At 47.9% G+C, this 25,480-nt stretch overlaps 1 protein-coding gene across 1 annotated transcript in view; it reads right to left on the bottom strand.

Moving 5' to 3' along the window:
- Positions 1–985: 985 nt before the first annotated feature.
- LOC120839584 (venom metalloproteinase antarease-like TtrivMP_A) overlaps positions 986–25,480 on the bottom strand; it is a 71,390-nt gene continuing 46,895 nt past the window's right edge. The window contains exons 12-14 of the mRNA XM_040209898.1: positions 17,896–18,040; positions 5,689–5,814; positions 986–1,018 (exon numbers count right to left, since the gene is read on the bottom strand). Coding sequence (XP_040065832.1) covers positions 986–1,018; positions 5,689–5,814; positions 17,896–18,040 — 304 coding nt within the window. The remainder of the gene's footprint in view (positions 1,019–5,688; positions 5,815–17,895; positions 18,041–25,480) is intronic.

Here is a 25,480-nt window from a genome sequence, read left to right as displayed (position 1 = left end):
TTGAGGTTGATAGAGTCCTATCAACAAATGTTATGTTTTACTTAATTTGAGGCAAAAATGTTTGTTACAAGAGATAGGCACACATGGTCTGAGATATTAGTGAAAATTATTTCTCACAATGGACGAAGTATTATTTTTTCTTAGCGCGCAAAGTAAGGTATCGCTTAACATATCTAATTGCTGAGAAGTGGTGTTGATTCAATTATTACAATTTCAACTATATTCAAAATTCTGTTCCGCGATGACGTCAAGTTCAGTACGGAGTCGATGACAAAAGGTAGACAGTTAACGTTGTTCACATCATCAAACCCTGTGATACAAATAAAAAAATACTTCTATTTATACGATTATGTTTATATGTTTCCGGAATCTCACAGAAACAATCTAATTTACAAGATAGAGGTGATACATAAAAAAGTGCCAAATAAGGTTTAAACAACTAGCATGCGTGTCAAAGCATTTTAGAAATAAAAGGCTTGCTAAATTGAGTACCACGAGCCAACCAACAAGATGTCCAGAGTAAAACTTTTCTACGCACATCTTTTTTTACGACCAAGCAATAATCAGGAGACAAAAAACAGTTCAATGTCGCTTCACTCTTTATTCCAAACTCCTCAATTTATTCCAAGTTAAAGTTGCATTATGCTTTTATTCGTAAAACATCTTTTAAACTGCAAAAATTGCATCTTCCTCCACTCCACAATACTTCCCATGGGGTACCATGCATGTAAATTTTTCCAGCTATTGATGTAACTCTACCTTGCATTGATTACGAAACGGTCGCTACAGGATTATGTGTACGTAAAGAAATACATTTTCATACTTAATAAACCCTTCTTATTTCGCGAGGATAAGTAAAATATTGTAGAGAAATGAAATAATATAGAAATTAAAATATTTCGATTTTACTATAGGTTAATAAAAGGAAGTAGCAGATAATATCCGAAATGTGAAATGATTTATTTTTTAAACTTGGGCCAGGCTGTTACCAGAAGCGACATTCTCCATGTCTGCAAGTCTGCAGAAAGGCAAAATACGGAAGATAAGAAATTTACGTCACTTTAATTCAACATATATTTAGTCATAGTAGAAAACCCCAGAGACAAGAAGCTGAAAAGGACAAGAGCAATATCGTCTCAGAGTCTCTGGATTTTTCTACTATGATTCGTCACCAGCTCGCCTGTGTCTTCCCTCTAATTTCTTCAATATATCTACAGGTTTTCCCGCTCATTTTAATCCAAGTGACGACCAATTTAATCCCGGGGTCACTCAAATTAATCCAAGCGCCATACAATTTAATCCAAGCGCCAAACAATTTAATCCCGGGGTCAGTCAATTTAATCCACAATATATATATGCACTTACCGTGTTCAGTGGTCGTGTTTCCCTTACAAATTTGGTAACTTAGAACAATTGTTTATACAATTAGAATTCTTGGGGGGGCAATTGATAATTTGATTACTAATGCGATTACTTTGAGTTACTAGTCCCACTGTTGACGATGCTTGATTGATGTGTTGGTTACTCTTTTTAGAGCGCAGCTCTTAGGCACCCGTTTCCGACTTGAGCGGCGTCGGCGTCGCCGTCGGCGTAAACATGCGGTGCATGATGGGTAAATTCCCCCGCTAATTTTAGGAGAAAAATTTCCCCGCTAAATCTAGCGGAAAATTTTCCCCGCTATATTTAGCGAAAAAGTTTCCCGCTGAATGTAGCGGAAAAGTTTCCCAGCTAGATGTAGGGGAAAATTAGCCCCGCTATGTCTAGCAGAAAAATTTCCTTGCTAAATATACCGGAAAATTTTCCCCGCTAAATTTAGCGGAAAATTTCCCCCGCTAAATCTAGCGGAAAATCTTCCGAGCTAGATTTAGCGGAATATTAGCCCCGCTAAGTCTAGCGGAAAATTTTCCCCGCTATATTTAGCGAAAACTTTTCCCCGCTAAATCGAGCGGAAACTTTTCCCCGATAAATTTAGCGGAAAAATTTTCCCGCTAAATCTAGCGGAAAATGTCCCCCGCTAAATCTAGCGGAAAATCTTCCCAGCTCTATTTAGCGGGAAATTTGCCCCGCTAAGTCAAGCGGAAAATTCCCCCCACTAAATCTAGCGGAAAATCTTCCCAGCTAGATTTAGCGGGAAATTCGCCGTGCTAAGTCTGGCGGAAAATTTGTCTCGCTAAATCTAGCGGAAAATCTTCCCAGCTAGATTTAGCGGAAAATTTCTCCCGCTAAATATAGCAGAAAACATTCCCCGCTATATTTAGCGGAAAATTTTCCTAGCTAGTTGTAGCGGAAAAATTTTCCGGCTATATTTAGCGGAAAATTTTCCCCACTAAATCTAGCGGAAAATTTTCCCAGCTAGATTTAGCTGGGCAAATTTTTCGCTAAATTTAACGGGGAAAAAATTCCGCTAGATTTAGCGGGGAAAACTCTCCACTAGACTAAGCGGGGCACATTTTCCGCTTAATCTAGCTGGGAAAATGTTCCCCTAGATTTAGCGGGCCAAACTTTCCGCTAAATCTAGCTGGGAAATTTTTCCGCTAGATTTAGCGGGAAAAATTTCCCACTAAATATTTTCCGCTAGATTTAGCGGGGAAAGTTTTCCACTAAATGAAACGGGGGAAATTTTCCGCTAGATATACTGGAGAAACTTTTCCGCTAGATTAAGCGGGGAAAATTTTCCGCTAAATTTAGCTGGAAATATTTTCCGCTAGATTTAGCGGGGAAAACTTTCCGCTAGGCGTAGCGGGGAAATTTTTCCGCTAAATTTAGCGGAGGAATTTACCCATCATGCACAGCGTGGTTACGCCGACGGCGACGCCGACGCCGACACCGCTCAAGCCGGAAACGGGTGCCTAAGAGCTGCGCTCTACAAAGAGTAACCAACACATCAATTAAGCCTCGTCAATAGTGGGACTAGTAACTCAAAGTAATCGCATTAGTAATCAAATTATCAATTGCCCCTCAAAAATTCTAATTGTATAAACAATTGTTCTAAGTTACCAAATTTGTAAGCGAAACACGACCAGTGAACACGGTAAGTGCATATATATATTGTGGATTAAATTGACTGACCCCGGGATTAAATTGTTTGGCACTTGGATTAAATTGTCTGGCGCTTGGATTAAATTGAGTGGCCCCGGGATTAAATTGGTCGTCACTTTGATTAAAACGAGCGGGAAAACCTGTTGTTTTCGTTGTTTAATCCTACCTTTTTTAATTCTCACGAAGCTTTTTTTTTTTTTTTTTTTGCAGTTACATTTGTTAGTATAAATACAATTTGCGAATCATTATTGAAATCTGTGTTTTCTATAGAGAAACAAATTAAAAGCTCAAAGGGGATTGACGTCATGTAAAATGTGACTCATGTTAAAATTAGAAATTACGAAATATTCAAATTATAGGCTAAGGGATATCAGGAGGAACACAGCTTGAAAGTTACAATGGCTGAACAAAAAATAGAATGTGTAATAAATGCCTTATAAGTTACAATGCTGAATAAGCTTAGCACATTTTATAATGCTCAATGTTATTAAATTCCTAAGAATGCAAGTCTTCAAATATGTTTCCACTAGGGTTAACCTATAAACCTCGTTTATCAATTAAATTTGAGTAGCTTCGAATTGCCCTATGAAAATACTTGAATTCTTAGCGACTATAGTACAGCACTATATTTTTCGACTGCATAGTTTAGTACTGTATGGGGTAAACTTGTAAAGAATTTGAACCATCTGACTGTTTAAGCTACACATTTACCTGCTTACAAGTTGGGTCTTGTTCGAATATGCCACTCTCGTTACCTCGTAACGCTAAGTCTAAATATTATAGATATTTCTCATGCACAATAACGAGATGAAAACAAATGTCAGTGTAAAACAGTCGAAAGTACGATGGACTGCAAAGTGTTTTATGACCGACATTTACATTTCCTGAAGAACCCCTATTGTCACTTTAAAGGGGGGTGGTGCAACAAATTTAAGATTAAAAGAATTTGCATCTCGTCATTTTTACGTCTTTTATCGTCTCCCGGAGGATAGGGAAAGCATCTCCTTCGTTAAAAAGATTCCGCAGGATAATCGCGAAGCAAAAGTCGAGCTTTTTGCTCCATCTGCAAACGCGAGTGGCAGCCGAAGGAACTACGGCGAGAAGATTACGTAACCTCGCTGGGCTCTAACCTGCAGCATAACGCCTGCTAATGTCAGCAGAGAGAGGGAGAGGAAGCGTCCTCAGAGGAAGCACACGGGAACCTACACGCCACCCCGAATTACGTCACTAGGAGTGCGATAAGGCGTGACCCTGAACAGTGGCGTCACTAGGGTCAGCGGCACCCGGGTCGGTAGCCCGCCGTGACACTCCCCTGAGCGCTGCGCCCGGGGCGGTCCCCCCGCCCCTCCCCCCCCCCCTCCCCCCCCCCCCCGCACCCCCCTAGTGACGCCACTGATCCCAAAGACTGGGAGTGAGTTGAGGGCGCCAGAAATTACAATATTTATCTTTTTTTTAGAGCGCAGCTCTTAGGCGCCCGCTTCCGGCTTGAGCGGCGTCGGTATCGACGACATAAACGTAAGGCGTCGGTGTAACCCGTCGGCCTAACGCGTCGGCGTAGCAGTAACGCGTCGGCCTAACGCGTCGGCGTGACGCGGCGGCGTCGCGGTCAGTATAACCATAACGCGTCGGCGTTACCACTCGTTGCATTTCGGGACGTTTACCATTATGCATCGCGCGGGAGGGAGGAGGAGGAGGGGGAGGAAAAGGGAGGAGGATGGAGGAAGAGGGGAGGAGGGGAAGGGAGGAGGAAGAGGGGAGGAGGGAGGAGGATAGAGAAGGAGTTGAGGAGGAAGGAGGAGAAAAAGGAGAGAGGAGGAGGATGAAGGAGGGAGGAGGAGGAGAAAGAGGAAGAGAGAGGAGAAAGAAAGAGTAGGAGGAGGGAGGAGGAGAACGCAGGGAGGAGGAGAAGAGGGGTAGGAGGCGAGGAGCACGGGAGGAGATGAGGAGGGAAGAGGAGAGGGTACGGATATGGAGGAGGGGCATACCCTCCTCTCCATACACTCCCCTCTGCCTCCATAAGGGCTGCGCTCTAATTCGGCGTTACAGGGAGTTGTAGATGTCTTTTATTTTTTTGCACAACTAGGACACGCAGGCAAAATCGGTTTTCTGTTCTTTACTTCAAGAAGTGTCAGAGGGCAACTTCCACAAATTTTTCACAGAAGTCTAGAAATCGTTGCAACCCCCCCTCCCCCGCCCCCTTTAACAAACCCAGGAAAATAGCGGATGCATTCGTTACTTCTCTCTAGACTTAGGTAACTAAGACGGAAAAAAATTGGAAATAAAATATTAATGTAGAAAAAATAAAGATGGTTGACATTTTACCAAAAAACAAAGTATTTAATGCACACCGATTGTTAATGGTTTCGTTGAAAGCATACTGGGTCTTACTATTCTGTAGACAGCAACGCATAGTTAGTTTATAAATATCGGGGTTTTATTTGCGAAAGCTTTCATTTGTTTTGCCTGATGCATAGTTTCCTTTTTTTTTACACTTGCGTTCGTGCAGTTTGCCACGCAATCAGAACTATCTTGTCATCCCCTTCTCCAACAATATTCACGTTATTCATGTTTATCGCATCGGGAATAATAGAAAAAAACAACTATATTTTGATCTCTAAAAAAACGTTAACACCATAACGCCCTACGCACCGCCCTTTCTCCGTAGCACGTAAATCCTTCGGGTGCGAAATGAGGGTAGTATATGTAGCCTCCGTATGCATCAGTTCGAACTCTGCACTGAATCTTGCATTGCAGAAGGTCCAAAGGGTCTTGCGGCTGTGTACAATGCAAGCAACCGGTAAAGCGAGGCCAATTCAGTATGGGGCGGAAACTTTAACATCTATTATAGCAGTGCTTACACATCTAATTAGTTTCCTTTCAGTTAAAACCCTTTGAATAAGAAAGAAGAAAAGAACTGCGTGCTTTCGCGATTAAATGTTTTTGAGGTAAAAGGAAACACTTTATCGCAATATGTAGATTAACGTAATAATTCCTCAAACGTCCTCACACTTCACTACACAATGCCCCTCAAATATGTAACAAGGTGCAATTTTGCAAAATGATTACTTGGATGATCCCTGGTCTAAAAAAGTAAAAAGGGAACATTTGTTTTTTTCCAAATTTGATGTAATAAACAAATAGCCTGATAATGATGAGTGCGTCGTTTGCGCTCCATTTTTGTTTCATGCAGCGGTCTTGTGCGCGATTAGTTTACAAGTCGAAGTTTATGTCCTTGAGGTTGAATTTTATATCCATGATGTTTCAACCTGAATATTTTTCTTGACTGTGCCATAGATATACAGAGTGTTTCGGTTTAATCTGAAATTCTGAACGGAGTTTTAGCAAATAGGGTTGAGTTAGACGAGTGCCGTCTTCACCTTGTAGGTATAAGGCTCTGCAGACATAAGATGAGGGAATATTCCTCAAGGTAATTTGACTAATTACCAAAACTCTGTTAATTAGCATTTGGCATTAACACTTTTATAGGTCTGTAAGTAAATTATTAACGGCATTTACAACTGGAGGTCGGATCAACTCAAATATTCTACGAATATGTAATAGCATATGTAGAGGTTTATATTTATTTTCACACTTTTGACCAGATATAAAAATTCCGCGAAGAAAGAGTGCCACAGGCCCGGCCCGCAATGGCGTTTGGAAAAGTGACACAGGCGTTTCAATTATGTCGAAGCAATCTCGGCAGCGTGCCCTTGGTAGGTGCATCGACGGCGGAAGTGACGACGGTGCTGAAAAGACTATGTCATTCGTTTAAGCGTTATTGTAGACAAGGCTCGCAGCGCTCTTGCGTGGAATATTGGAGACAAGAAAAGCAAACAAATAATAATTTATACGGGGTGAGCGGAGATAAACAAAAACAATAGAATGGCCAAACTTCCGAGTGGAGTATTGTAGAGGCTATGGCCGCTGTCACAATCTGCTGCAGGACCAATAGCTCGTGTGTGGTTTAACACTTTGCTTTACGCAGAATGACCCCTGAAATTCACTTGCGCGGAATCGAAAACCCTCCCTGTTACCTTGGGCGAAAAGTGCGTGCTTTTGTTCCTCGAGGAAACGACAAATCTGCTAAAGTATCGTGTGCGCGTCTTCAAGACTACCTATTCGACAAAACCGGTCCATATACTTAAGGACGACTTAAAACCTACAAATCCGTAAACGCGTCCAACTACTCCGTGAACTTCAAGGCATCGGCGGTGGGCACCTACCTCCCACAGGCCTTGGGTTGCCAAAGGCATGGTAGCGCTTTTTTGGACCAGGTCAAAAGAAAGAAAGACAAGACAGACACGAGCTTTCGTTATTAGCTTTTGTTATTAACACTTCTAGAGGTCTGTCTTGTCTTTCTTTCTTTTGTCCTCGTACAAAAAAGCGCTACCATGCCTTTGGCAACCCAAGACCAATACCAACTAGCCCAGCATTCAGCTTTGATAACTCCCACAGGCGCCGAAGATACGCGCCAATCCTCTCCGTGGGGGTCGCCGAGCCGGGTCTTGGTTTTAGCAGAGAACCTTCCGAAAAGTTTTAAAGCGAAAGCCTTAGCTGTCCCACGGAGTGAGCCGACGTCATCAGCTTTGAAGCGGCGCCAAACGGCACCTTAAATCCTTTCTCCAAGTTGAGCCAGCTCCCAGCTGTGAAACCACGAGAAAAGCCGAGCCAAGCGGCACATAGTTCCCCCGATCTCAGAGGAGCGCAGTATAGCTGACGGATTTCGGCTTCGGGCTCATTTGCCGGCGCGCGTTGGCGAGGCTCCCATTGGCTGCTGCGCGTCATTTTCAACGACCGCCACCCCATGGCGCTGCGTGTCTGTCAGCGCGCCGCAAACACGAGACGTCCAAGGTTAGAGTGGCGAGGAGAGGGCGCTCTCTGCCGTCGACGCAAATACACTGCAGGCGAAATAAGGAGGCGGACGGGCGGCTCTGCATGCTTTCACATTCACAAGTCATAAGAAGTGCTTAGGTGTACCTCGAGCCTTTCTTTATCACGCTTCTTTTGGCTCAACGCGACTCTATTTCCTATTGGTTTGACTCGCTTGGTTTGGTATTCAGGGTTCTTTTTCCAGAATTTATGAGCAGAATAATTAGTGCCAGATGCATTTTGTGTTCTTTGAACATTTCTAAGTATTTGACGCCAGTCCGGAAAGTGTTCAGCAACTTTAGTAATATTGCTGACCTGGGACACAGCTCCCATATCATTTGGGAGAGACACAGTCTGACAAAACTGTACGGCGCTTAAGTGAATAATCACTTTGCTTTCGTACATTTCATCGGCAGCGATGCGTTGTTTAATTTGGTGAAGCGCCGTCGTGTAGCCAGATCAATTGTGACTGAGCGAGTTGGTTCAGGGACATACGTCAATTTCACTTCAAAGTGCAGTAGTCACCAGCGGACACTGTTAGTTGGTAATGCCCGGATAAATATTTGGTATGGGTGCGTCAAGAGCCATACGCAGTCTGAAAGATCCTCGGGAGTCAGAGCACCAGACGGCATGAGACGCGTGCAAGCTGCTTTCAACGAAAAACAGCGAATGACAATAAGATCTGGTCATGAAACGTGTAGCGGCAAAATTCGCCCCTCAGCTTCTTTCGCAACTGAAGAAGGATATTCGTGCTGAAGTGGAAAAGGCCTTGCTTGAAACCACAAATAGCAACACAGAGTTCCCAAAGATGATTATAGCAATAGATCAGTCATGTGTATATCCCTGACCCTGAAATAAAAGCTCAGTCTAGCCAATGGAGCTCACCAGAGCCGTTATTTCTGAAGAAAGTACGGATGGGTCGCATTACGCCAAAGGTAGTGTTGACCAGTGGCGTCAAAAAAGGGGTAGCAGGGGGGGGGGGGGGGGCGGTCGAGCGCGCCTTCTCCCACTGGACAGTTAAGAATTTTAATCGAACCAATACGGGGGAGGGGCCACGAAATAGCCACCGGCGCCCCCCCCTTCCCCTCGCCCTCCCCCGACCACCGTCGCGCTACCATCGCAGGCCTGAATAGTTCCAACGCTTCCAGTGTTGACGTCCTTTCTTGGTCATAAATGCGTCGTCCAGCACGAGTAGGCTACTTCAGGTGACGCAATAAACAAAGAGTACTAATGTAAGCTGACCATCGTGTTGGCTCAGTTACAAGACAGCAAAACAATGGGAAACAGGTGGGATAAGGAATGATGTACAGTTCCTTTCAACTAGCTGCAGTAAAATAAAGTCACAACGATTGTCTTCCGGAATCACACCTCACAGTAAAAATAAAAGAAAGAGACATGGAAAGGGGGCAAGGAAAGGAAGGAGAGGGTAACCTAAAACTTTAAATGATTGAATTAAAAAGAAGACTTAACGATCGACTTAAAAACCAAGCGGCTATGCGTATTCCGGAGAAAAAACGCCATCTCATATCGTGTTAAAATGAGTGACTTAGAAGAAACATTTCCACGGCTCTGTTCATAGTGAATGATTCTATTATATCTCTTCCTAACCTGCTGTCGTTCCCTCCTATGATACTCGTTCGCTGAAAACATGGATGCAATCACTGCACGTGCGAGGATAGACGACGGTCAGGTGATACGAGTCGATTGCACGTCATGTTCTCCTGGACTCACGTTCACCATTGAAAACCAGTCGCTAGAGGCTTTGCAGTACTTCGAGCTGCGTCTTCATCATACTCCATCGGGTTTGTGCTGGGCATTTCAATAGAGTACAAGGAAACCGGTGCTTTTCTTCTAAATTGCTCACTCTGAATCAGCAAAACACACTATCTTCCAATGGACCTTTTGGCGAATATGTGCTGCCACCTATGGGGCGATGGACGAACCTGAGGCGCACTGGGTTGGAGAGTATTTGTAGAGAAAAAAACGTCCATGTTAGGCTTCTTGTGTGCTACCGGTTCGTTTTCTTTTTGCTGCTCTTAGTTTTCTTTCGCTGCTCGCATTTATACATCGGCCAAACTGGCCGATGTATAAATGATAGAGCAAGGAAGCACGCAGCCTCGGTGAGAAGCACATCAGCAGGACATTTGTCAGCTCATTGCCGGACCTGTGGATGCGATGCCAAGCTCACCAGCATAACCGTCCTTCATAGGAACAAGAACTCCTTCGCGCGTGAAGTGCTGGAGGCCTTGGCCATCGAAGAAAAATGAGAAGATTGCGGTCTGCCACACCCCGTTGAATACTAGGCTATACTTCGTTTCACCTTATGTGCGAGCGAAGGCAAAGCTGGAAGCGCGAGCACGAAACCTCCGTGCCTTCAGGCTTTGCTCGAGCGCGCGAGCTGGGCAGAAACGCAAAAAGCGCTGGTCTCGCGCTTCTAGCTTTGGCTTCGCTCGCAGATAGAATGAAACGAAGTATAGAAGGCTTTTATAAGTGTTTATTCTGCCGTTAGACGAAGAAAAAGAAAGAAAAACAGGGCCTAGTCCGGGAAGAAGACAAAGTAAAATTCAGTTGATAGTCAGCGTTGTCTTTGTCCAGTTCTTTCCTTCGTGTCCCTCTTTTTTCGTGTTCAGCTGACCTGATTTCCAACAAAAGGTTCTCACCTTGGGGGTTATGATCTGGAGGACCAGAGTTGAAACCGACCGAGGGCTGACGGCCGTGGACGCGAGTAGCTAAACAGTGTAGGGACATAGTCCGGGTGTGCCTTGTCTAACGCCGGCTGTGATCATCGCCGCACTTCGCAAAGCTCTATCGCTAGCAAAAAATACAAGTCAATTTACCTGTAATAAAATGGCCGCTACATAGTCTGGACAGCTGACTCGGCTTCTAGTTTTTCGAGGGGTCGGACTTGTCAACTCTCCTGACGGCACGAATCCAGGCTGCCCGCTTAACGGGATGAAGCTTAGCACACGGGAAGCGAAAAAAGCTAGTTCCACAACCCAGGCGATAATAGTTCCGACAGCCGAAGGCTACACAGTTCACCGGCATGATTGCGGTGCACGTCGTTATCTAGAACGGGCGCCGTCAGCATGATGACTCGTGTTCACCTTGTTCGCAACATCAAAACTTGAGTCTCGATGGTCTCCAAGGCGCGGAAAGGCGAGAAAAGCAAGATGGCGGATTGTTTAGCACTAGATACTCTCGAACCCAGGCGCATCAAATACCCCGCGCATGCGCACCGCGTATTTCTACAAAAGGTCCATTCCTTTCCTCTTCCTTCTTTTCGAAGCCATGTCCTCACCTATAAGAAAAAAGCTTGTGAAATGCGAAGCTCCAGGACGACGGCACAGAGGACACGTGAGAAGCGGTCGGCCGAAAGCCACGAGCCGGCGCGTGATAGAGCGTGCTGCGTGAGGCTGGAGGCAGGCAGGAACGATGGAGCCGGTTCTGCCTAAAGGAACTGGATCCTGGGAAACTAGCGCCAAGCTCCCTGTACGGTAGCCATTTTGGTCCGTGAAATGAGCAATTTCTCCTTGACCCCTCCGTTCTTGGTGAGCCGATCTAAATTCTCTGGTGACGGGTATAGCGTTATGGAGACGTTTCTTGTATATCAACATTTTGCTATCCACACACCCGCGAAACAAGCGAACATCTTGGTACCACCACCTCATGCTGTGTCGGTGCTTGGAGGCGCTGAAAAATAATTTTCCTCTCTTGAAATACGCAGGAAGAACAATATTGTTGGTATGAAGACCCAGGAACAGCGGCAGCTTCACAAAACTGAAGAGCTTTAATTCCGACGTGCGTTCGATGCGAAAAAAAGAAATGGTAAAAAAAAAAAAGTGAACGAGCTCCGCGCTCGCCGTCCACGAGCGCAGGCCCCGATCTCGTGTGCAGGCTTGCCATTGTGCTGCTCAACATTGCTTCGCTGGTACTCGACCAGTTTGATCTATTTTCAACAATATAATTGTAAGATATCCGTGCCGATGGGCATGATTGATAAGTTGATTTAGGGTGCCTTCATGTGCGTTTTGCTTGGGGGGATGACATCTAACCATTTTGTTTCGAACGCCTTTTTTTTCTGAAAGCGTGAAAGTGCGTGTCTCTGCATGCGCTCGTGGCGCTGACTATTCTAAGGCGACATTTTGTTTCCTGCGATTTCTCTGTGTTTTACCTGTGTGCGCGTGCTGTCCGCATCGGGTATTACAAACGATGACATCACCCAAAACAGAAGGACATTGAGGCACTCTAAGTTGATCGCATACCGTGTCAAAGACGCTTCTAATGGCGGGGACCGCCTTCAGTACGATGATGTTCCATGGTGATTTTGACGCGACTGGTTTAGAACGACCCCATGGAAGCTTCGAAGATTTGAACGGATCGAGAGTGCAAATTCCATGGCAACGTAGACAAATTAGCCAATCGCGTTGCGGGGTGTCGGTTGTATGTACATTAGTACATACGAGCTCCAGAATAGTGGTTGTTGCAATTAGGGGAGTGACGAGCAGTGCTGGTAAGATTTAAGAATGTCGTCTTCGGAGCCGGAGGAGAGGCAGCGCCCATTCGCTGGAAGGCAGGATAACAGCTGGCGGGAGGAGAAACAACCACATTTTACAACATTAGTATCTGTTTGTCATATGTACATCAGTATTTGTTTGTTTGTTAGCAGATGGGAAAGGCAATGGCGCTACTTTTCCAGGATCCAGTGAGCTTAGTCCGGCCCATGGCGATCCCTGGAGCGGTCTACCAGCGAGATCCGGACAAGAACCGGCGGGATCGGCGAGCCATGGACATATCGGTCTGGGCCATGACAATCCCTGAGTGGTTACGCAGCGAGGCTCGTATTATGACCGCCAGGAAAAGCTAGCCCACGCAGCGCTGGAGTGAGAAGGACGATCCACAGGCCTGAACACGGACCCCTATTGCGAGCTCTAAAGAACGGGCGACATCTAGGATTAGAAGGCCCGGACTGCCGGCTCTTGAGGACGGGCAACTGGGAAGTACAGTAAATCTATTCGCTGTCGTCTCGTTGTGTGGCGCCACTCCTTGGGAGACGATCGAAGCACACACCGATCGGATGACCAAGATTATAGAGCGACCCCACATAACAATGGCGCCAAACCTGGGGCCTTGGTCGGCGTACCTCTGCTTCTGGTAGTCCCCAGGGGGTCCCACGGACTCGCTGAGCGGGTTTTTCACAAACGCTAATGAGGCCCGTTGAGATAAAGCTCGTCGGAAATTTGGCGACTTCTCTCGCAGCAGAGCTTAGCAAGTGGCTCCTCAGGTCAAGTACAGAAAGAACTCGAAGGACATGTTCGCGGACGCGCTCTCTAGAGCACCCCAGAATAGTGGTTGTTGCAATCAGGGGAGTGACGAGCAGTGCTGGTAAGATTTAAGAATGTCGTCTTCGGAGCCGGAGGAGAGGCAGCGCCATTTCGCTGGAAGGCAGGATAACAGCTGGCGGGAGGAGAAACAACCAGGACTCGTTGCGGATTGAGGACGCTGCACGAGGAGACCAAAGGTCGTGGCTTAGGGTGAAGTGGTGAGCAATCGAGGCCCGGGGAGGAGATCGGTTTTCGTTAGGGGTGTATGAAAAATTACGGGAATAGCAGTTGACACCGGGAACGCTGGCAGATGAGCGGGTCAGCCGGAGTAAACGAAATTGCGGAAGTTGCAGTTTACACCGGAACAGCTGGCAGGTGAGTTAATGAACACTACAATTTGTACCTGCTGGGCCAAGACGGCTTGTTGCTTCGCGTCATCCCAATGAACGATGAAGGGCAGAGTGACAACACTCTCTTCAGAGTGGTGGTTCCTAGAAAGCTACGGAGGTTATTTACCCGATGTTTTTTCGCCTTCCCACTGGCTGGTCGGGGCAGTGGCAGCAAGACTTTCCATAAGTTACGTCGCGTCACAATAAGGCCGGGAATGAAGTGTGAGACATTGCGGTGGGCTTGTAGCTGTCCAGCTTGCCTCGAGGAACGAACGGTATAAACGGGCTTGCTCGCTGAGCTGCCGCCCCCTCCAAGGGCTGATGTGTCCCTAGGCCCCGGATGCACGTGGACGGGACGGAACTCCGAGGCTTACATCGGGTCGCATACGGTATACGCGGCCGTTGCGAAATGCAGGTATGGTAGGGCCATCTTGCCGCGGGCTTTAGATCCCCTCGCTTGCGCTACATTTGAACTGTGGTTACGCCATCGTTACTTAGTCCTGAGGAAAACTCATCCTGTGAGAAAGGCAGCTGGTGGTTTGGCCTCATTTCTCGCTCCGAGGTGAGAGGGCTCCTACGAGGTAAATACGCGAGCGTTGTCTCATACTTCGATGGTTGCTCGGTGAGATAAATACGAGGAGTCTGGCCCGGTTGACATCGCTGACTTAAGGGGACACTACTTGTCGCGATGGGGAAGATTATTAACGTGGAGTTGCGGTAGGACACAGAAAATACCCTGTTCCTCGCGAGTAGGGGCGAGCTCTGGAATGCGGACTCGCTAAGGTAGCTGCACGGTACACAACTCCTTCGGCAAGCAATTTTGCAGTTGAGGCTATGACCGCTGCCACAATCTGCGGCAGAGCGTTTGTTCGTAGTGTGGGGTTCTAACACGTTATCCTGCGCAGAATGACTTCCTCGAATGTCCGCTATAGACGGCGTCACCCGGGAAGTCCTCCGGGAGGATACACGGGCTCATCCGTTACCCAAAGTGCTCAGGGTGGCTGACACTAGTTTGGCCTGGCAGACCCCGGGGGAGCCGTTCCTGAAGACGGCGGCACCGGCGATGACCAGCCGGCGAAACGACGAAAAGCCGAAAGGGCATCGCGCCCCCCCCCCCCCCCCCCCCCCCCCCGAGCCCTACAGACGTAAAGCCCCTTGATAAAAGCGTTTTTTACAAGTACCGCCAACCATTGTTGTGGAAGCGCTCGAGACACGTGCCATGAGCAGGTGCTCCGCCGCCATTCGCTTCCAAAGCCCGTTCATTTCAGTGCTGCGCCGCCATTTGCTTCCAAGGGCCGCTCAAGACATGGGCCTCGCGCACTCGCGCATTTGACGCTACTTGCTAGACGAGCGCAAACACATCGAGGGGCTTTATACAGACGCGGGCTGTTGTGCGCCCTCGGCGACATCCACGCGCGACCAGGCATCTCCGTCCGCATCGGAGAGACCAGCTTAGAGCAGGTGCCCTGCTGCATCGTGGTGAATGGGACAGCGAGCGACGAACAGGAGGCTGTTGACATTCTCTGCCGCAGCTTCGCTAGAAGAACCAGCTGACGTCAGTATGAAGAAAGACCGACGCCGAGGGTAGTACCGTAACGTACGCCTCTTTCGGACGCTACAACGTGGCCACCCCGGCAACACCAATAGCAGCCGTCTCTCCCGACACCTCAGACGACACCTCTGCCTCCCCAGTCCATTGACGAATATGTCATACCTGACATGGAATAACTTCTCTCTGAGGCCTATGAGAATCCGAGAACCGGATGTCCGCTGAAATCCGTGCCTTGAGGTGGGGAGAGTGTGGAAGACCAGTATGGAAGACGACAGGGCTAAGGACACGTGACAAGCGGTCGGCCGAGAATGCACGAGGTGGCGCGTGACAGAGCGTGCTGCTCAAGGCTGGGACCGGGTTACGGTGGGCCGGGTAGACACGGGGGAGCCGTTACTGGCCCATGGTGATCCCCGGAGCGGTATACCAGCAAGAATCGGACCAGGACCGGCATAAACGGCGAGCCCTGGCCACACTGGTTAATGACATGGCGATCCCGGAGCGGTTCGGCACCGGTACTTTGGCAATAATAACCCAGAGCAGCTAGCCTATGCAGAGCTGGTGTGGAAAGGACGATTACAGGCCTGGACACGGAGTGCCGCCTTTCAAAGTTGGGCAACATTGAGGTACAGGAAACCGAATCGCCGTCTTCTCGTTATGTTGCGTCCCTTCTGGGAGGCCAGCGAAGCACGGTCCGATCGGGCGGCGATTATTATAGAGCGACCCCACGAGTTTCCATGCTCAGCACCACAGGTTGGACATTGCGGGGTTTCCTTTGGATCTTGAGGAACACCTGAATAAAATTCATTCTTAGTGTTAGCCCCGCAAGACCTGTCACCAAAAGCATGAAGTAGAGTTGTTTTGCCGACATACCCTAAGTACTGTCGCGGTGTTGTTCGTGACTTATATATATTAAGTTAGATAAAGCACGGTTGTATCCTTGGAACGAAAACTACTCGTTGATCATAAAAATAGTTAGATGAAATGAAAGCATAAATGCACAAATATATACTACCACGAAAGAGAAGAGATCTAAAAAGTTACAACTGGGAGAAACTTAGATCCTTGCGGTAGGCTGGTATAGATACCGTGGGGTTGGGTTAAGTCGGGTGGCGAGGAGCGTTTTGGTTGAGGTCTCTTGATGTTAAAGGAATCTTGATTCGCAGCGGGAGTTTTCGTTCTTGCTGGGCGCCAAATGTGGAGACCAACCGTGCTCAAAACAAAGTCAAGTCAGTCCCGGCTCTCCAAGACCAATCGGGAATCAGCAGACTTGATTGAACCTCTTGAGGCCTGGCCGACTGTGGGGGCTCAACGTCTTCGCACTGCCCAGCCTGGTTTGACTGTCCCGCTCCGCTTGCTCCCACGCCGCTTGTGTCCCGTTTCTTTCGTTCTTGCCACGCGCACTTCGTTTCCTTCCGTATGGGTTCAGCCATGGCGCTACATAACTCAGCGCACAGTTTGAAGGCTATTTCCCCCGGTACATCACAAACGTTTTGTTTCTTGCAAAACGCGTTTAGCACAGCTCTGTAAAAGTGTTAACAATGACGAGAAGCCGCAGGAATGAGCTGTCAAGCACGCAAAAAAATTCGTCGCATGCTAAGAGAAGTAGGTTTGTACTATTCCATTAGGTTGTGGGGACCAATACATTGGGCAAACTGCAAGTTGCATCAAACATCGACTTCGGAAAAGTCGATTGAAAGTTTTATGACCCTCCACCGTGACTCGTATCACATTATCGACTTTTACTCCTGTTCGTGCAGTGGTTGCATTCCATGATTTGAGCGAACCAGCACCTTAGGAGGGCACCATGCAGGTTCGGCAGAAAGATAATAGAAACATTCACCATGAACAAGGCCGACAACAATTTTCCTTTTCCGTCATTGATCTTAACTCAAGATGAAACTGCGTTCTTGTCTCCGGAAATGATATAGCCGTTTGGTCATAATTTTAGTACGCAATGTAGTTCTTACCGTCAAATTATTTTTTTTTTTGTCTTCTAATATTTTAAACTTTTAAGATGTCATCTCCGTTCACTCCTTGTCCCATTTCCATGTCTATTTTGTTTGCTGCTTACTGTGGGCTCTAATTTAAAAAAACAAACAAAAAAAAAACAAAAAAAAACAACATCGCTATGGTTTTATTGTGCTGTTCATAGTTGAAAGAAAGTTTTCGTCGTCCTTCGTGCCACCCATATCTCATACTTTCGGTGTTCCCCTAAAGAATTCTACATGCGAGCTTTGTGCCGGCGGAGAGATTCCATAAGAATAGTAAGACCAGAGTTGTGGGACGCTTGTGGCGGCATCATGAGAATGCACCCACCCGTTTGCCACGTCTCTTCTGTTTTTTTTTCTAAAACACTGCTTCTGTCGGGTATGCAACCCCTTAGATGCCAAGACGTGGGTCTCTGCGACTTTATTCTTTTCAAAAATATAAATTCCAGTTGAAGAGTTGTACATTTGAGACCATTGACGAGATTAGAAAATAAGGAAGGAAGCCGCTAAAGGCGACCCGGAAAATGAGCCTCGCAGCATGTTTTGAAAATGGATGTAACACTGGCATAAATGTGTTGGCTCCCTTGGGGAGTACTTTGAAGACGAGTAATATTTCATTGCCCTAAAGCACCTACATTTTAAGTAATAGGAAATTGATGGTCACTTTCCGAAAAAAAAACACAAAACACATCTTATTCAAGATTAGGTGTCGACTATGAAGTGGATATTTATCTTACCTGGGGATAATAAATAAAGGGCGACGAAGGGTGGTGATTTTTACAAAACAAATTTCCATCAAAGAAATCTCCTGGTAGTTTGTGTTCTGAATTTATAAAGTAATCATATCGGAATTTAATAGCTAGGCAGTCCGCCGACAGAAGTCTGAAAATTAAAAATAGAAAACCATGGTTAAAAGTGTTAACTAGTTATTTCTCAGCTGTCTATACAAGCATGTTATATATTCGCTCGTATTCATTACCGTAGGAGAATCTCGTCTGCAGGAAACTTATATTATCATTTTCGCTGCAGTCAAGATAAATTTTCAGATATACTACTCATTTCATTGTTCCGGCTTATGTGAATTCCCTTTGACTCTATCCTTATCGTAGAAAAACTGTCCATTGTTGGAGTGTTCTTGTGTTCTTTTTTTTATAACAAAACATATGCTTTTAAAATTGGTTGCAATATTTCAAAACGTAGCGAAATAAATAGCATTTTTCATTACATAACCATAAGATAAGAGCTTAATGAAAGACGGGATATTTAATTTCTGAAAGCCAAAACTATTGCGGCCAGCACAACAGAAAAGGAAAAAAATGCAGATAGTTCGGCAAAACTGACAACCTGCTATATTTCAAAATATACAAAATATACCAAATTTCAATAGCAAGAAAGGCAGAAAAATGCAGTGTTCTATATAAAAAGTTAGGTTCTAACACATAGTCTCAAGAATAGTGGCATGCATGCCATTTGGTAAAGCAGTTCCTGGACGCTGTAAAACAGAGGTAAACGTAGCGGGTTCTGCAGAAAAATGTTGTCTTGTGCTCAACTTCGTACAATTTGTAACATATCTTACGGTTGCCTCGCTTCTCCATTCTTTTTTTTTTTAAGGGGGGGGGGGGGGGAAATTAATGCAGTTTTTCAGTATGTACAGTGCTCATCGCCTGCGCAATACATTGGTCGCTTCATTGAAGGTATGTATTTTGTTCCCTTAGCCACCAGACGTGGGGCGCTATCTCTTCGCGCTACCTCATCGAAGCGCTATCTCCTCGGCTGTGTGCATGTTCACAATGAATCGCCATCTAGTAGAAAACAAATAACTATACAGAAACTAAAATTATATCGTCCAATATAACCATCAGATGCATTTACACCCAACACAAATCGCCTGGATTTGCACGCGAGATCAGCAAACAACATGAAAACCAAAACAAAAACAATCCTTACCCACGCGCAGTCGGCTGATTTGACGAATCATTGCTGGTTTAGCTAAAAAAAAATGTTCGTTCGACATCATTTTCCCACTCACTCGTGCCAGTGTCCTCAACTAAATCGACCGCAGACCTTCACGTATAACAATATTTCAGGCCACAGTGTAAGAAGGCTCTCGTGTAGTAACGCCGTCTACGGAGGTTTAACTTCCGTTCCCGCTTCTCATGCACGCTACCAGATGGCGCCATGGTCGTGGAGGTCTACGATGCGAGGCTTCTACATGGAGGGTGAAGGTGAACTGTTCAACGACTGAAGCAAAGCTTTGCACGTGCTAAACCGAACGTGACAGTTAAACATGGCACTTCGAAGCGGCGGTGGATATTGCTAATGTTATCTGAGGCTACGAACCGTTCCAAGGGGGGCTTGTGGCCGGTGTCATTTTCAGTGTATTTGCATATGGTGCGTACTTTCTTTGTCATGCAAGACACGCGTAATTGGTGGGATAATGGGATCGCGCGCTTGATTGTGGAATGGTAAATGTTGGAGGATGTACGGAGCAGGCCTTCGGATCCAAACGCACTATCGGCATACGAAGTGCTCAGAATCGACCGGAAGGGATGGGACGCTGGACTCCTGTTGTGGCGACGGTATTTTCATTTGCTTATTTTCACACCAGGCAAAATTATTCCCTCGTTTGAAAAAAGTGAAAGCCGTTTACCACTCCCTGTAACGCCGAATTGGAGCGCAGCTCTTGAGGAGGAGGAGGGAAGGGTACTGGGGGCCACGTGTTCTCGGGGGGGGTCACGTGACCCCCCCCCCCCCCGAGGGCACGTGACCTTGGTGGGGGCACATGGGGGCAAACACGTGCCCCCCTCAGAGGTCACGTGACCTCGGGAGGGGGTCACGTGACCTCGGGAGGGGGTCACGTGACCTCGGGGTGTCATGTGACTCCCCAGGTCACGTGACCAAAATTTTTCTGCAAGATTTAGCGGGGAAGTTTTTTCCGCAAGATTTAGCGGGGAAATTTTTTCCGATAGATTTAGCGGGGAAATTTTCCACTAGATTTAGCGGGGAAATTTTTCCGCTAGATTTAGCGGGGAAATTTTCCGCTAGATCTAGCGGGGAAATTTTTCCGCTAGTTTTAGCGGGGAAATTTTTCCGCTAGATTTAGCGGGGAAATTTTCCGCTAGATCTAGCGGGGAAATTTTTCCGCCAGATTTAGCGGGAAAATTTTCCGCTAAGCGGGGAAATTTTTTCCGCTAGATTTAGCGGGGAAATTTTTTCCGCTAGATTTAGCGGGGAAATTTTCCGCTAGATTTAGCGGGGAAATTTTTCCGCCAGATTTAGCGGGGAAATTTTTTCCGCTAGGTTTAGCGGGGAAATTTTCCGCTAGATTTAGCGGGGAAATTTTTCCGCTAGACTTAGCGGGAAAATTTTCCGCTAGATTTAGCGGGGAAATTTTTTCCGCTAGATTTAGCAGGGGGAATTTTCCGCTAGATTTTTACCGCTAGATTTAGTGGGGAAATTTTTCCGCTAGATTTAGCGGGGACATTTTTTCCGCTAGGTTTAGCGGGGAAATTTTCCGCTAGATTTAGCGTGGAAATTTTTCCGCTAGATTTAGCGGGAAAATTTTCCGCTAGATTTAGCGGGGAAATTTCTTCCGCTAAATTTAGTGGGGAAATTTTTTCCGCTAGATTTTACGGGGAAATTTTCCGCTAGATTTAGCGGGGAAATTTTCCGCTAGATTTAGCGGGGAAATTTTTCCGCTAGATTTAGCGGGGAAATTTTTTTCCGCTAGGTTTAGCGGGGAAATTTTTCCGCTAGATTTAGCGGGGAAATTTTTCCGCTAGATTTAGCGGGGAAATTTACCCATAATGCACCGCGCGGTTACGCCGACGGCGACGGCGACGCCGCTCAAGCCGGGAACGGGGGCCTAAGAGCTGCGCTCTAAAAACAAGTCTACTCTAGAATAAAAATAAAAATAAAACGACGTATGTTATTGGCATATTTTTTATGATATACTGGTACATATGTTCACGAATCACGCCTATACACTATGAACGAAAAGTGCTTTTGCATGGCGTGCTCCTTTTATCTATCGCGTCATAATCTTACATGTGTACTAAAACTCATCATGAAGTTGACCTATTTTGAGAACTCAGTGAATGTTAGTTCCGGTGAACGAATGCAATGATGCAAAGACGCGGCATAAATAGGCTTTGTTCTTAAGATTTTATGTAAAGAACAAAGAACTGATTTGTTAACAAAATTCAGAAAGTAAACACCTTTTACTCCAGAGGCAATAAACGTTTGACGAAGAAAAATGAAAGCCGCTTACAACTCCCTGTAACGCCGAATTAGAGCGCAGCTCTTGAGGAGGAGGAGGGAAGGGCACTGGGGGGGGGTTAAACTAACCAGCGGGGGGGGGGTCACGTGACCGTGGGGGTCACGTGACCCCCAATGCCGATGTCATCACTGACGTCACTGATGACGTCATCAGTCACGATGACGATGCGGGTACCGATGACGTCATTAGTGACGTCACTGATGACTTCACCAGTGATGATGACGATGACGATGCGAATGTCGGTGACGTCATCAGTGACGTCACTGATGACGTCATCAGTGATGATGACGATGACGATGCGGATGCCGGTGACGACATCAGTGACGTCACTGATGACGTCATCAGTGATGATGACGATGACAATGCGTATGTCGGTAACGTCATCAGTGATGATGACGATGACGATGTGGATGCCGGTGACATCAGTGATGATGACGATGACGATGTGGATGCCGGTGACGTCATCAGTGATGATGACGATGACGATGTGGATGCCGGTGACGTCATCAGTGATGATGACGATGACGATGTGGATGCCGGTGACGTCATCAGTGATGATGACGATGACGATGTGGATGCCGGTGACGTCATCAGTGATGATGACGATGACAATATGGATGCCGGTGACGTCATCAGTGATGATGACGATGATGATGTGGATGCCGGTGACGTCATCAGTGATGATGACGATGACGATGTGGATGCCAGTGACGTCATCAGTGATGATGACGGTGGATGCCGGTGACGTCATCAGTGATGATGACGATGACGATGTGGATGCCGGTGACGTCATCAGTGATGATGACGGTGGATGCCGGTGACGTCATCAGTGATGATGACGATGACGATGCGGATGCCGGTGACGTCATCAGTGATGATGACGATGACGATGTGGATGCCGGTGACGTCATCAGTGATGACGATGACGATGTGGATGCCGATGACGTCATCAGTGATGATGACGATGACGATGTGGATGCCGGTGACGTCATCAGTGTCGATGACGTCATCGGGGGGTCACGCGACATCGGCGGGGGTCACGTGACCTCGGGGGGTCACGTGACCTCAGGGGAGTCACGTGACTTCGGGGGGTCACGTGACCCCCCACGAGGTCACGTGACCCCGGTGGGGGGCTCGCGCGGTGCATTATGGGACATTTCCCATGATGCACCGCGCGGTTACGCCGACGGCGACGCCGACGGCGACGGCGACGGCGACGGCGATGCCGCTCAAGCCGGAAACGGGCCCCTAAGAGCTGCGCTCTAAAATTGCGGCGATGTCATTGCCCATGCTTTGTGGTTTAAGTGAGGTGAGCCAAAGCGAAAGCCTCCTGCACCATTCGTTGCTGACTAACGCGCCCGATATTGCAACCACAACGACATATTAGTTCCAAAGCGAGCGGCGCTCACTCACTGGAGCACCGCCATGTTTCCCCGCATCCCTCCCGAGCCAGTCACGTGATCTCAAAATCCCTCTCCTAGGTACTGCGGCTAACTTTAGCCGCGGTTAGTGTTTCGAGCAAACGGGCCCAGGTGAAATAAAACTGAATATAAAGAAATGGTGCCGCTCGCCCGACGCTTCGTTGTTCTTTTAGAGCGCAGCTCTTAGGGGCCCGTTCCCGGCTTGAGCGGCGTCGGCGTCGGCGTCGCCGTCGGCGTAATTGCAACCCTCGTAACCCTCGTGAGGGTTACGAAGGTTACGAGGGTTAATCTCATGAGGGTTACCCTCACGAGGATCACGAGGGCCACGAGGGTTACTTACCCTCGTAACCCTCACGAGGGTTACGAGGGTTAGTAACCCTCGTGAGGGTAACCTTCACGAGGGTTACCCTCACGAGGGTCACGAGGGTTATGAGAGTTACCCTCACGAGGGTCACGAGAGTTACCCTCACGAGGGTCACAAGAGTTACCCACACGAGGGTCACGACAGTTGCCCTCACAAGGGTTACCAGGGTTACCCTCACGAGGGTCACGATGGTTACTCAGGTCACGTGACCCCCCGTTGACGTCATAGCCACTAATGACGTCATCAGTGACGTTACTGATGACGTCACCGGCATCCGCATCGTCATCGTCATCATTACTGATGACGTCATCAGTGACGTCACTGATGACGTCACCGGCATCCGCATCGTCATCATCATCACTGATGGCGTCATCAGTGACGTCACTGATGACGTCATCGGCATCGTCACGTGGCCCCAGGTCACGTGACCCCCCGACGTCACGTGACGCCCCAAGGTCACGTGACTCCCACAAGGTCACGTGACTCCCACAAGGTCACGTGACTCCCACAAGGTCACGTGACTCCCACAAGGTCACGTGACCCGCCGCCCCCCGAGGTCACTTGACCCACCCCCCCAGTACCCTTCCCTCCTCCTCCTCAAGAGCTGCGCTCTAATTCGGCGTTACAGGGAGTTCTAAACGGCTTTCATTTTTTCTTTCGTTTTTTCGTTTTAGAGCGCAGCTCTTAGGGGCCCGTTCCCGGCTTGAGCGGCGTCGGCGTCGCCGTCGGCGTCGCCGTTGGCGTCGCCGTCGCCGTCGGCGTAACCAAGGTCATTCCAAGGTCACGTGGCCCCACAAGGTCATCCCAAGGTCACGTGACCCCCCTGAAGTCACGTGACCCCCCCCCCCGAAGTCACGTGACACCCCGAGGTCACGTGACCACCCCCAGGGTCACGTGACCCCCGCCGAGGTCACGTGACCTCGCCGATGACGCCATCGTCACTGATGACGTCACCGGCATCCGCATCGTCATCGTCATCAGTGATGATGACGATGACGATGCGGATAGCGGTGAGGTCATCAGTGACGTCACTGATGACGTCATCAGTGATGATGACGATGACGATGCGGATGCCGGTGACGTCATCAGTGACGTCAGCAGTGATGATGACGATGACGATGTGGATGCCGGTGAGGTCATCAGTGACGTCACTGATGACGTCATCAGTGATGATGACGATGACGATGCAGATGCCGGTAACGTCATCAGTGACGTCACTGGTGACGTCAGCAGTGAAGATTACGATGACGATGCGGATGCTGCTGAGGTCATCAGTGACGTCACTGATGACCTCATCAGTGATGATGACGATGACGATGCGGATGCCGGTGACGGAGGTCACGTGACCTCGGCGGGGGTCACGTGACCCTGGGGTTGGTCACGTGACCTGGGGGTATCACGTGACTTGGGGGGCATCCGCATCGTCATCGTCATCATCACAGATGACGTCATCAGTGACGTCACTGATGACGTCACCGACATCCGCATCGCCATCGTCATCATCGCTGATGACGTCATCGGAGTCCACATCGTCATCGTCACTGATGACGTCATCAGTGACGTCACTGATGACATCATCGGCATCGGCACGTGACCCCCCAAGGTCACGTGACCCCCCCCCCCAGGTCACTTCACCCCCCCAGTACTCTTCCCTCCTCCTCCTCAAGAGCTGCGCTCCAATTCGGTGTTACAGGGAGTTGTAAACGGCTTTCACTTTTTTTGTTAGGTAGCATGGGTAGCCCGAAAACTTTGTTGGCATTGCCTTTTTTGCCAGAGCGGCATACTTTGGGACCACTCACGAAGAAGTGGCACTTATAAAGCAGTGGCGTAGCCAGGAATATTTTTAGAGGAGGGGGGGGGGGGGGGGTGTTGGAGGTGGCTGGCATGTTCTTGACTTGGGGTGCAGAAGGGGGATATCAAAATGCATGTGTATATTATAGGGTCGGCTGGGTTTCGGGGGGGGGGGGGGCTGAAGCCCCATAAACCTCCCCTTGGCTAAGCAACTGTTGTAAATGGCGCTTTCCTGGCCGCTTTGCTCACAAAACCTTGATTCAACATGCCTCTCACAGACGACGGCTGAAGGTTGCCGCAAGCGATCTTTGCGTGGGATCGCGACAAGCCACACCTTTAGGCCGTCTTCTTCTTTAAAGTAGTAAAAAGAGGCAGCGTCTCCGTTCACGTTTTGTTACCCGCGTTGCACCGTGGAGCAAAGCACTTCTTCCCCATTGCCGGCAACTTTCGGTATGGGAAACTGCACT

The sequence above is a fragment of the Ixodes scapularis genome, unplaced genomic scaffold (assembly GCF_016920785.2).
Source record: "Ixodes scapularis isolate PalLabHiFi unplaced genomic scaffold, ASM1692078v2 PGA_scaffold11__112_contigs__length_91849675, whole genome shotgun sequence".
Lineage (NCBI taxonomy): Eukaryota > Metazoa > Arthropoda > Arachnida > Ixodida > Ixodidae > Ixodes > Ixodes scapularis.
Note: the sequence above shows the minus strand (reverse complement) of the source record. Positions and strands in the feature narration are given on the sequence as shown.